Consider the following 13,107-nt stretch of genomic DNA (forward strand, 5'->3'; position numbering starts at 1 on the left):
TCGATGTCGACGCCGCCGACCTCAGTACCGATGTCGAAGGACTGGACTGAGCCCCAAAAAGTTTTTCTCGTTGGCCCTCTTGAAACGCTTGGGTCCGTTTCTTCATACGAACAACACAGACTACAAGCGGCTGGACTATGGTCGAGCCCAAGGCACTGAATACACCAGGCGTGGGTATTGGTACCTGAGATTGTCCGGTTACACTGAGTACAACACTTGAAGCCGCTGAGTGTCTTCGATGACATGGAAGGAATAATGGCTTCGGCAAAATCAAAAGACACGATTGTGCCTACTTAAAGAAAAAGGGCACAAACAAGAAAGGGAGGTCCCGGCCGCGTCGAAAAACAAAGGAAACCTAAAAGAGGGCTAAACTAAGAAACTAAAAGGATTCTATTTTTTTTTTAAATAAAACGATGAAAACTAAAATAGAAAAAAAGAAGAAAACAAGTCGTCAGACTCTTTCCTAGGCCTTAAGAGGAGCAGAGAAGAAAACATGTTACCTTGAATGCGGACAAGAAAAAACTGAAGTAGCACGTTCACACTACGGGCGGGAAATCATCCGCATATACACAATGCGCACAGCTCTCGCATTAGAAGACTCTAGCAAATCTTTGTTTATTTTGCTGGCAAAATGCCGATTCCTGGGCCGACATGGACATCAGCCTTCTTGTCCTCGGAGAAATCAAGCTTTATTAAATAAATTATGCCCTCCTCCATCTGCCTGCAGCAAAACAAAACACTTTGGTCCCTATACTACCCATGGACAAATAAAAGTTAGTAGATAACCAAGCAGTCTGTTTTGGAAGTATTCTGCTGGGGTCAGTTTCCTATCTCCATAATCCTCAGGAGTTATAATTGCTGGGCTCTTTAACTCTACAGGTTCCTCTCTTGCTTCCCCAGGAGTAATTAGTGACTTCAACTTCCATGGGTTGGGGAAAATACTCTTCTTCCATCTCCCAGTCCCAGATTCTGGAAGTTTTAAAGCCCTCCCCTCTTTTGAGCAGTTCCCTCCTAACCAGTCTGGATAACCAGGATTCTTCCTGAACCTTCTCCCCCTTTCCTTGGAAGACTAATAATCCTTTATATGCCCTCGTTTGGCTGATAGTTTATCTGTAGAAGATTTTCCTGCAAAGTATCTTATTCTTAAAAGGGTAGGATGTTTAGGAGGATACTGGGCTTGAGGTGGCTGGTCCCTTACAGTCCCCCTTTCTTCTCCCTCATATCTGATACCCACCAGCGAGCCTTCCAGAATGTGGGGGCTACTCCTGAAAACTCACTCCCAGATAGGCTACATATAACTGAAAACTGCATCTGTTATTATGGTGTACCGCTGTTAATTGTTTATTGCCTATGTCTAGATTATTCTTGCTGTACACCACCCTGGGTGAATTTTTTCAAAAAGGCAGTACATAAGTCCCAATAAATAAAACATGCAGTGTCAAATGGAATTTCTATCTGGTTAGTTTTTAGGCCACCTGCTTCATGTACTTATAGTCTGCTTTATTGATTTGAAACTGTAAACTGCTTTGATCTGCAAATTAGCAAAGGCAGTATAGCAAATGTAAATAAATAAATAAAATAATTGTATAACAAGGTGCCCACATTAAAGCTCCAAAAGGAAGACATCTTATAAAACATAGGTACCTATATGCCTTTATAAAACAGGCATCTGAAACCATCCCCAGCAACACACAATTCTGAGGATCTAATTAGTAATTGCTTTGAATCTTAAAAAAAAAAGAAAAAAAGTTTTTAACAAAATATTTATGTAGGTCAAATCAAAACTTCTCCAACCAAACTATGCCCCTGGAAACAGCCACACACCATCCTGTCAACATGCATACTCGCACACGTTTGACCTTGCAGTTTCTTAACAGCCCTTTTCAGTGAGCAAAACATGCTTTATACACAGAAAATGCTTTATAAAATTATCCCCCATATGTATTTATAGCATTATTTGACATGTCTGTGTAACTTTGACAAATACTTACTGAGCTTAGTCCTGGTAAATTTAGGAGAGATCCTAAGATGGGTACTCTTCTAATAAAACCAACCACCACAGGAAAGAAACCCCTTTCAGAAAAAAATAAAAATAAAAAGTTTTTTTCAAGTTTTGTTCATCTGCATATTAAAACACAAAGTGATCAATAACAAACTGTTAATTCCTGTTGACAATTTTATTTATTTGGATTTTGCTCACACCTTTTTCAGTAGTAGCTCAAGGTGAGTTACATTCAGGTATACTAGATATTTCCCTGTCCCAGAAGGGCTCACAATCTAAGTTTGTACCTGAGGCAATGGAGTGTTAAGTGACTTGCCCAAGATCACAAGGAGCAGCAGTGGGATTTGAACTGGCCACCTCTGGATTTCAAGGCCCATGCTCTAACCACTAGGCCACTCCTCCACCAATGAAGAGGCTCTTTTACTAAAGCTTAGGGCATTTTAAATGCTAAGAAGACTATTTGGAGGAGTAGCATAGTGGGTTGTGCAGCATGCTTTGATCCTGGGCAACTAGGTTCGATTCCCACTGCAGTTCGTTGTGACTCTGGGTACAAATAAACACCTGTATATACTATGTAAACTACTTTGAATGTAGTTGCAAAAACCACAAAAAGACAGTATATCAAGTCCCAGTCCCTTTCCTATTTTATACCTATGGGCAGCATTTAGAGCGCACTAAGTTTTAAGGGCCCCAAAGACAACCATTATATTTTACTAGTTTACAGTTTAGTACAGGCAGTTCTTCTGTACTGATGGCAGGCAGTGATAACCCTATACTATTAAGGTGTTTTAATGTGTATTGTATTGACCTTGATTTATGTTTTTTTCTATTGTTGTTTGAACATTTTTACTACTATAACTGTACATTGCCTATGTTTCACTTATTCTTTCAGTACATCACCTCAGGTGATTTTTTTTTTCCCAAAAAGGCAGTAAATACATATTAAAAAGTAAATAAAAGCATATAGGGTGCAAAAAAACAGAAGACAAAATATAGGCAGTTTTAATTTTTGCCAATTTATCCACAAACTCCCAGATTCTATATACAGCGTCTTAAGTTGCGCATGCAAATCCGGTCGTATTCTGGATTTGCGTGCGCAACTTAATTAGTTAACAAGCCAATCAGCACTAATTGCCAATTAACATGCAATTGACATTAATTGGCATTAACTAGAATTTACATGCAGAACTGTCTAAGTGTATTCTATAATGTGATGTAAGTAAATTCTAAATAGCATAATGGAAAAGGGTGTGTAGTCACGGGTGAAGAATGGGCTGGTCACGGGTATTTCACAAATCTGTGCACATTGTTACAGAATACACTCAGTTTGCACTTAATTTAGGCGTCAGCATTTACACCAAGTTTTACTTGGTGTAACTACCCGCGACTAAATTTCCTCGTGCGGACGGGCGCTCGGCGTATTCTATAATTCACATGGAAATTTAGGCTTATTCTCTAAAGTACGCCTAGATTTAGGTGCACTTTATAGAATATGTCTAGGCATATTTTTTTTCCACGCAGATTTTTTTTAGGCGCCATAGATTCCGTGCAAATCTTTTTAGGCGCCATATATAGAATCTAGTCCAAAATGTCCCCCCCTTTTTAACTAGTTAAATATATATTTTTTTTATTGAGGTCAATACAAATACTCAAGTAACACAAAATAAAAAACGTGTTCATCTGCCCAAAGCAGCAGAATAATATCAAAATACAAATTGCATTAAACATCACAGCAGATATTTTAAAGCCATAGATAAAAAAAGATTTCCCCAGTTTCGCACTGGTCACACATATAGAATAGGTCATTCAGAACACTTACGTTGATATATTATATGCTATATTCTACAGCCAGTGATTGTGTTCATGACATCAGTCTACATTTATTTGATCAGCAATTTACATATGGAACCAATCTGATCTTCATATCCATGGAAAATGTTTATGTAATATTTCAAAATAATTTATTCTTCTGTATATTTATGTTTTGAAATCCTTATCAGTTCCATTTCAAAAGAGGCCAATATTTAGTGAACAGTTGCTTAAAACTATCCAGACATTTCTAAACATATTTTAAACATATTTTCAGCCACATTACTTAAGCTGGACTGTTGAATACGTGGTCCTAAACGTAATGGATAAGTTAACACAATGCACTGAATGTCAGTGTTTTCTGAATAATTTTTGGGACCACCTCTGGAATGTTTCTCAACCCTCCTCCTCCTACATGCACAACTTTTGGCTGGACATCTAGATGTCCCGCCAAAACTTAAGCAGAGAGTGAATTCTGAAAAACAACCATTTATGTGGTTAACTCTAAAGTTAATCACATAAATTGTTCAGAATATTGACCTCTAAATTTTCTCCGCATGCAATCCTTTATCTGAAATTACGAAAGCTCCAAAACCCGAAAACTTTGCTGCTGGATGTCCCCCAATGTGACACCTGCTAAAATCACACAAGTGTGCTGCGTCTCTCTTTTTCTCCACACTTTTACAAGTCAGATTTGCCTATGCTGCTAGTTGAAAATCTGAAAAAGAGCTGAAGATTTTCCTTGGGGTGGCAGTGAGAAGCAGAAAAAGAAGCATTTGTCACTATCAATAGCTCAGAAAGCAGAGCTATTGCAGAAGCTTGATCATGGTGTATCTGTGCAGCCTCTAACCAAAGATTATAGTGTGGGTACTACAACCACACAGAACTTAAAAGAAACAGAAACATAAGTTGCTGAAGTTTTACAGTGACAGTGATAATCAGAAATTAATGAAAAATAGGAAAACATTGCATAAGGCAAAAATATGCAGTTCTGGACCATGCGCTAATTGAGTGGGTTCGACAACGAAGAAGTGAATGTATTCCACTGACTGGTCTGATAGTCATGAAGCAAGATAGAAAATACCATGAAGAACTGAACATTGAAAGCGAGTGTGAATATTCAAAAGGTTGGCTGAAGAAAATTAAGAAACATCATGGCGTTAAATATCTCAAAATCTGTGATGAAAAAGCTGCTTATTATGGGACAGCTGAAAGTTACATTGATGAATTTGCCAAGATGATATCTGATGGAAACCTTAGTCCCAAATAAATTTACAATGTTGATGAACAGCTTTCTACTGGCACTTTGTCCCTAGAAAAAACATTAATAGCCAATGAACCAGCAACATCAGGTTTCAAAGATGCAAAGGATAGGGTGAATGTTCTTGCATGTACCAATGTTGCAGGCATACACAAATTAAAGTTGGTAACGATTGGAAAAAGTCAATATCTAAGATGTTTCAAAGATGTACGCTATCTTCTTGTGGACTATTATGCTAACAAGAGAGAGCATGAGTAACCAGAGAAATTTTTACTAGCTGGTTCAATAACCACTTTGCACCAGTGGCAACAGCTCATTGTAGAGAAGCTGAACTGGAAGAAAACTAATGTTTTATTGGTTCTAGACAACTGCTCCACACATCCACCTCAAGGTTGTGAAAAATAATGGGTTTTTTGCCATTTACTTACTGTCCCCTCCCCATCTGACATGTTTACTACAGCCTTGTGACAGAGGAATTTACTCTATGAAGACCAAATATAAAGACCCCCCCCCCCCCTTTTTTTTTTAATTGTATGCTCAATGCAGTGAACACAGGCACAAGAATCCAAGATGTCTTCAAAGACTTCAGCCTTAAAGATGCTATTTATGCAGTTGTTAATGCTTAAAGATGTAACTAGATGAGCATTTAAGAAATGCTTTTGCACAAACTTTGGCCATCAACAATGTTTGATGAAAATTAACCTACAAACACAGACTTGGAAGGTTTCCAAGTCAGTGACAAGAAGCTGATGATATCAAATTGCATTGCTTATGCCAGAAGTTTATCGGCCGAAAGCGTTAAGTTGAGGTAGCTGAGATTAATGAAGTGCCGAACATTAGCAATGATGCACCTGTTGTGCATTCCTTGAGTTATGGAGGGATTGCTGAAACAGTGTTAAATAAAGAAAAGCATGGAGGACAGTAGTGATGACAGTGACACTGTGAACACCCGAGAAAAAAAATCCCCATAGACAATATAGTGAAAATGTATGATCAGTTAATTGCAGGCATGGAACAACTTGCATTTATCAGTGAGTACGAGATTATGGGAGATCACTCAATTAAAGAGAGAATGCTTAGACAGAAACCTATGTTAATTAGACAGATGATATGGTAAAATTATGTATCATACCTGATAATTTTCTTTCCATTAATCATAGCTGATCAATCCATAGACTGGTGGGTTGTGTCCATCTACCAGCAGGTGGAGATAGAGAGCAATCCTTTTGCCTCCCTATATGTGGTCATGTGCTGCCGGAAACTCCTCAGTATATCTATATCAAAGCTCCATCCCCAGGACTCAGCACTTAGAGAATTACACTCACAAAGGGACACTCTGCCCAGCTCACCACCGCCGAAATGGGGGAGGGGAATCAACCCAGCTCATCCCCGTGGAGCGGGGGAGGGTCACCACACCCGCCGATGCGGGGGGATCTGGCTTATCCTGCAACCGCGGGAGGAGCTGACTGACCCTAACACCGCCGAAGCGGGAGGGGTACAAAGCTGCCCTACAGCCGCACGAAGCGGGAGGGAGCGCCAGCAGAATTTAGGTCTCAATCCAGCCCCGTAAAACAGAGGGGAGAGGAATGCAGCAGCTCACTGTAACACAAAATCGTCTCAACTCCTGAAGAATCCAATTGAAAAAAAAAAAAAAACGAACACGAAGTCCTCCTGAACAGGAACTGAAGACTAAACTTGAACCTGAAATGCAACCAGAATATAAACAGTACAGATATCTGGGAGGGGCTATGGACTGATCAGCTATGATTAATGGAAAGAAAATTATCAGGTATGATACATAATTTTACCTTCCATATCATCATGCTGATCAATCCATAGACTGGTGGGATGTACCGAAGCAGAACTCACCCAGGGCGGGACACAGAAATCCCTGACCGCAACACTGAAGCTCCCAACCGGGCCTCCGCCCGAGCAGCCACAGTCAAGCGGTAATGTCTGGAGAAGGTATGAGCCGATGCCCAAGTTACCACCTACAAATCTCTTCCAAGGAGACGGACTCGGCCTCTGCCATCGAGGCCGCCTGTGCTCTAGTGGAGTGAGCCTTCAGCTGGATAGGCGGCACCTTCCCTGCGGCCACATAAGCCGCTGCAATGGGTTCCTTGACCCATCGTGCCACTGTAGGCTTGGCAGCCTGCAGACCCTTACGAGGACCTGCGAACATCACAAACAGATGATCCGACTTCCGGAATCATTGGTCACTTCCAAGTATCTGATGATGACTCGTCTCACATCTAAATATTTGAGAGCAGAGTACTCTTCTGTGTAGGCCTCCCTACGAAAGGAGGGTAGACAGAGCTGCTGATTCACATGGAAGCGAGGACCAATCTTGGGCAGGAAGGAAGGCACTGTGCGAATAGACACTCCTGCCTCAGTGAACTGCAGAAAGGGCTCTCGACATGATAGCCGCCTGGAGCTCGGAAACTCTTCTGGCTGAAGTGATAGCCACCAAAAGACTGCTTTCAACGTCAATTCTTTCAGAGATGCCCTCGACAAGGGTTCACAAGGCAGCTTCTGCATGGCTCTTAGCACCAGATTGAGATTCCACGCAGGTACCACTGCGTGCAGAGGAGGGCGCAGGTGAATAACTCTCTTGAGAAAGCGCACCACATCTGGCTGCAACGCCAGGGAAACACCCTTTAGGTGACTCCTGAAGCAAGCAAGAGCCGCTACCTGGACCTTAAGGGAACTGAGCGACAGGCCTTTTTCCAGACCTTCTTGCAGGAACGCCAACACTGATGAAATTGGAGCAGTGAAGGGAGAAAGTGAGCCTGCCTCACACCACGATGCAAAGGTAAGCCAAACCCTGGCGTAATCAGTAGCAGTAGAGCGCTTTCTCGCTCTCAGCATAGTGGCGATGACCTTGTCTGAGAAGCTCTGCTTGCTCCGATGCTGCCGCTCAAAAGCCAGGCCGTAAGACCAAAGGGGGAGGGATCCTCCATCACCACGGGACCCTGATGCAACAGGCCCCGCTCCGCTGGCATCTGCAGAGGTCCGTCCACTGAGAGCCTGATCAAGTCCGCATACCAGGGACGTCTGGGCCAATCCGGACTCACCAGGATTATCCGGCCTGGATGCTTTGCCACCCGGCCTAGCACCCTGCCCAACATGGGCCAAGGTGGGAACACAAAGAGGAGCTCCTGTGTCGGCCACTGTGGGAGAAGAGCATCTACTCCCAGAGATCGAGGGTCCCGTCCTCTGCTGAAAAAGCGCGGCACTTGGCAATTGGCTGAAGACGCCATCAAATCTAGGCTCAGCTGGCCCCAGCGCTTCATGATGTCCAAGAACGCCTGAGCAATATTCATGACTCCCGCAATGTGGGCTGCCGACAGCTGTTCCAGGTTTGCTTCCGCCCCCAGGCATAGCTACATGGCCTCCTTGGCTAGAGGGGCGCTCCTGGTACCTCCCCGGCGATTGACATAGGCCACAGCCGTGGCATTGTCCGACAGGACCCGTACTGGCTTCAGCGCCAGACCCGGGAGAAATTCCAAAGGCGCCAACCGAATGGCTCTGAGTTCCGGGAGGTTGATAGACCACTCTGTCTCTGCAGGGGACCAGAGCCCCTGCGCTGTCCTTCCCAAGCAGTGGGCTCCCCAGCCCCACAAAGAGGCATCCGCCGTGACGAAAACCCACTCCGGGGTCACAAGAGTCATTCCTGCGGACGGCTTGTCTGGCCTCAGCCGCCAGCTCAGCGCCTTGCGCACCGCTGGATCCAAGGGAAGGCGCACAGTGTAATCCTCCAAAGTCGGAGTCCATCGCTGCAGCAGAGAGAGAGCTGTATAGGTCTCATATGGGCCCTGACCCAGGGCACTACGTCCATCGTGGCCGTCATAGAGACCAACAGCTGCCCATAGTCCCGAGCCCGAAGAGAAGAGGCTGCTAGGAACTTGTCCACCTCAGCCTGAAGCTTGACAATCCGATTGTCTGGCAGGAACACTCTGCCCACTTGGGGGTCGAATCGAACTCCCAGATACTCCAGGGACTGAGTCGGGCGCAGCTGGCTTTTCTCCCAGTTGAGATCCACCTCAGGGAGCTCAAAAGAGCAATCACCCGGTCTGATGCTCTGCCGCACTCTGCATAAGAGGGGGCTCGGATCAACCAGTCGTCCAGATAAGGATGGACTTGTACTCCTTTCTTGCGTAGGAAGGCCGCGATGACCACCATAACTTGGAGAAGGTCTGCGGAGCAGTAGCCAACCCGAAAGGGAGGGCTCTGAACTGGGAGTGTCCTCAGAACTGCAAAATGCGGAAAGCGTTGATGAGGAGGCCAGATGGGAATATGCAAGTAAGCTTCCTTGATGTCCAAGGATGCCAGGAACTCCCCTGCCTGCACTGCTGCTATAACAGAGCGGAGAGTCTCCATCCGGAAGTGTCGAACTTCCAAGGCCCGATTGACCCCTTTGAGGTTGAGGAAAGCCCGGACAAAACCTCCTTTCTTAGGTACCACAAAGAAATGGAGTAACATCCCTTGCAAGGGTGACCTTCTGGCACCGGAACGACCGCACCCAGGCGGATCAGATTGTCCAAAGTCTGCTGCACTGCCACAGCTTGACCGGAGACTTGCAGGGAGAGTGCACAAACCCGATTCTTAAGGGTCGGCAGAACTCTAGCTTGTAGCCGTCTCTGATGACTTCCAGCACTCAAGCGTCTGAAGTTACCCTGGTCCACTCGCCCAGAAACGAGGATAGGCGTCCTCCAATCTGCTCTGGGCCATGGACCAGCGCCCCGTCATTGGGTACGAGACCCTGGGGGAGGACCGGAGGAGGCACCTCCGGGACGGCGGTCTCTGCGAAAGGAATGCTGCTTGGGGGAGAAATTCCTTTTGATGGAAGAGGGGGCAGAGGAGCTCGACTTGCCCGGGCAGTACCGACGGGCTTCCTGAAACCGTCCTTTGGAGGAACCGGGGCGGGCACCATTGGCCCGAGCCCTGACCTCCGGTAACCTCTTGCCCTTAGACGTGCCGAGATCGGTCACAATCTTGTCCTGCTCGACCCCAAAGAGCAGCTTGCCTTTAAAAGGCAACTTAGCCAGGCGAGACTTAGAGGCGTGGTCAGCAGACCAATGCTTCAGCCAAAGCCACCGCCGTGCAGAGACTGTCTGAGCCATACCTTTAGCCGAGGCTCTCAAGACATCATACAGCCAGCCTGCCAAGTAGGCCAAGCCCGATTCCAGGGCTGGCCAATCAGCCCTCAAGGAAGGATCCGAGGGGGAAGCCCGTTGCGCAAGCGTCAGGCACGCCCTGGCCACATAGGAGCCACAAATTGAGGCCTGTAAACTTAAAGCAGCCACCTCGAAGGACGACTTTAAAGCCGCCTCCAAACTCCTGTCTTGGGCGTCCTTTAGGGCCATGCCACCTTCCACCGGCAACGCCGTTTTCTTAGTCACCGCAGTGATTAAAGAATCCACGGTAGGCCCAAGAAAGGCCTCCTGTTCACCTACAGGCAGAGGATAGAGGTGGGACATAGCCCTAGCCACTTTAAGGCTCGCTTCTGGGAAATCCCATTGAGCCGAAATCAAGGTGTGCATGGCTTCATGCATGTGGAAGGTTCTAGGCGGGCGCTTAGTCCCCCGCATAATGGCAGAGCCAACAGAGGCTGAGGGAGAGACGTCCTCCGGAGAGGAACTCTACAAAATGCTTATGGCCTGCACTAACAGGTTGGGCAAATCCTCTGAGCGAAAGATCCGTGCTGCAGAGGGGTCATCCGCTCCATCCGAGCGGGAATCCGTCTCCTCCAAGGAATCCCCAAAGGACCGTTGGGAGAACTCAGATACGCTGCCCTCATCTACATCAGAGGAGACAGAGTCCTCTAGGGCCTGGAAGTCCACCTGAGGGCATTTGCTTCCGGAGGCCTCAGCCCCCTGATCAGAGGGGGGAGCCGGGGCAGCGTTTATCATAAGAAAAGCCTGATGCAGCAGCAAAATGAACTCAGGGGAGAAACCCCCTAGACTGTGCACTTCTGCCGCCTGGGCCACGGCCCTAAACACACCCTCAACCGGCGCTCACAAGAGCGGGGGAGAAACATGCTGCGCATCCAAAATGGCATCCGGCACGAAAACTCTGAGAAGGAGCCGCGCGGGAAGAACGGTGCTTAACTTTGGCCGCTTTCTTGCCGTCGCCCGAATCAAGGGCGACCATAGCATTAACGTCTCCCAGCTCAAGGACGGCCCAAGAAGAAGCCGTCCGAGCAGAGTGGCCGGCCAACATGGAGTGGGCGAGCAGCGGGGGATGGGCGCTTATGGCGGGAAAAACCGCCGCACCGGAGGAAGAACTGGGACACTGACCGGACTCCAAACTGATGCCCAACAAAGGCGATTCAGGCTTTGAAACCCCCGCATCCCCGCTAGACGCACACACGCGGTCCGGGGAGCGAATCCTCGCGCCCTCGCCCTCCGATGCCAAAAGCCACGTGGAGACCGAACGGGGAACCCCCTGCCCGCTATAAAAAGGTAAAATTACCTGCTTCTCGCTCCGAGCTGTAACGAACTGGTGTCCCAGTGAGTAGCTGCAATAAACGCTGATATAAACGTTGAAATAAACGCCCTTAAAGGACATCCAAAAATTTATTTTTTTATCTTTTTTTTTTTTTTTTAACGGAGCCAGCGGGAGGGGAAGAAAAGGAGGGACCTGGCACCACCAGGTTTGCACTTGCTCAAGAAGAGCCCTCAACCCCAGGTACTCAACAAAACCTAAGAATTAGGCTTGGAGACCTAGCCAGAGCTACTGCTGTGTGTGACCACCACCTGCTGAGATAGAGAACATACTGAGGAGTTTCCGGCAGCACATGACCACATATAGGGAGGCAAAAGGATTGCTCTCTATCTCCACCTGCTGGTAGATGGACACAACCCACCAGTCTATGGATTGATCAGCATGATGATATGGAATGATGTCTTTAAAAAGGCTGCTTTTATTGTACTACTGAACTAGAGAATACTATTCCTGCACAATCATTGGATAGCTGACTCCAGACTGAAGATGATGCATGTTAAGGAGAAATCGGGTCTTACCTGATAATTTTCTTTCCACTAGTCCTTCCCCCTATTCCAGAACATGTGGGATAGCTGTGTCTATCAACTAGCAGGTGGAGAGAACCAAGACATCTCTCTCGCTTCGCATTTAGTCCAACTCCTCAGTATTTACAGGCAAGCAGTACGGAAAAACTCAGAATAAAACACAACAACCTTTAAACAACTTGCTAACCCAACACTAACCAGATAAGCAAATATGTGTGAACCTCTCTCATCTTTGGACAACCTGTAGAGAACAAGATATGCTGGAAGCACCATACAAGGTGACAGTCATTATTTGACCCATTACCTCACACTGACTAAACATCTCAGAAACGTTGGAAATAGTGGGAAGGACTAATGGAAAGAAAATTATCAGGTAAGACCCAATTTCTCCTTCCATTACTTAGCTTCCCACTATTCCAGAACCTGTGGGATGTTCAAAAGCAATCCCTAGAGTGGGTGGGATTCTGGTGCCACCGCCCTGAGGACCAAAGCCCAAAAATGGGCTACCGAGCACACCACAATGTCCACACTATAGTGTTTCACAAAAGTATGCAGCGTCAACCATGTTTCCATCTTGCAAATATCTGCCGGAGACAGTGAGGTAGTCTCCACCTAGGATGCCACTGTACACCTCGTAGAATGAGACAAGGTGCAAGGAGCCTGCTTCCTCACAAGAAAATAAGCTGACGCAATAGTCTCCTTCAGAAATCTAGCAATTGTGGACTTGGAAGCCATAGGCCAAGCCTCTGTTTACCAAAAAGCACAAACAGTATGTGTGATCTGCAAAACTCATTTGTGACTTCCATAGTAACATAGTAGATGACAGCAGATAAAGATCTGTACCATCCATCCAGTTTGCTCAACAAGATACACTCCTAGTATAAGATATGATGTGATACTACAAACATATACTTGATCGTGATTTGTCCATGCCATTTTCAGGGCACAAATTGTAGAAGTTTGCCCGGCACTGGCTTTGCTTCCCAATTACTGGTGTTGCCATT

The 13,107-nt window shown here is 46.1% G+C and overlaps 1 protein-coding gene across 1 annotated transcript in view; it reads right to left on the reverse strand.

Moving 5' to 3' along the window:
- The window catches only part of GOLT1B (golgi transport 1B), a 68,865-nt gene that overhangs the window by 19,361 nt on the left and 36,397 nt on the right, over positions 1-13,107 (reverse strand). Inside the window, exon 4 of the mRNA XM_030214300.1 lies at positions 1,992-2,073. Coding sequence (XP_030070160.1) covers positions 1,992-2,073 — 82 coding nt within the window. The remainder of the gene's footprint in view (positions 1-1,991; positions 2,074-13,107) is intronic.

The sequence above is a fragment of the Microcaecilia unicolor genome, chromosome 9, assembly GCF_901765095.1.
Source record: "Microcaecilia unicolor chromosome 9, aMicUni1.1, whole genome shotgun sequence".
In the NCBI taxonomy this organism is placed as follows: domain Eukaryota; kingdom Metazoa; phylum Chordata; class Amphibia; order Gymnophiona; family Siphonopidae; genus Microcaecilia; species Microcaecilia unicolor.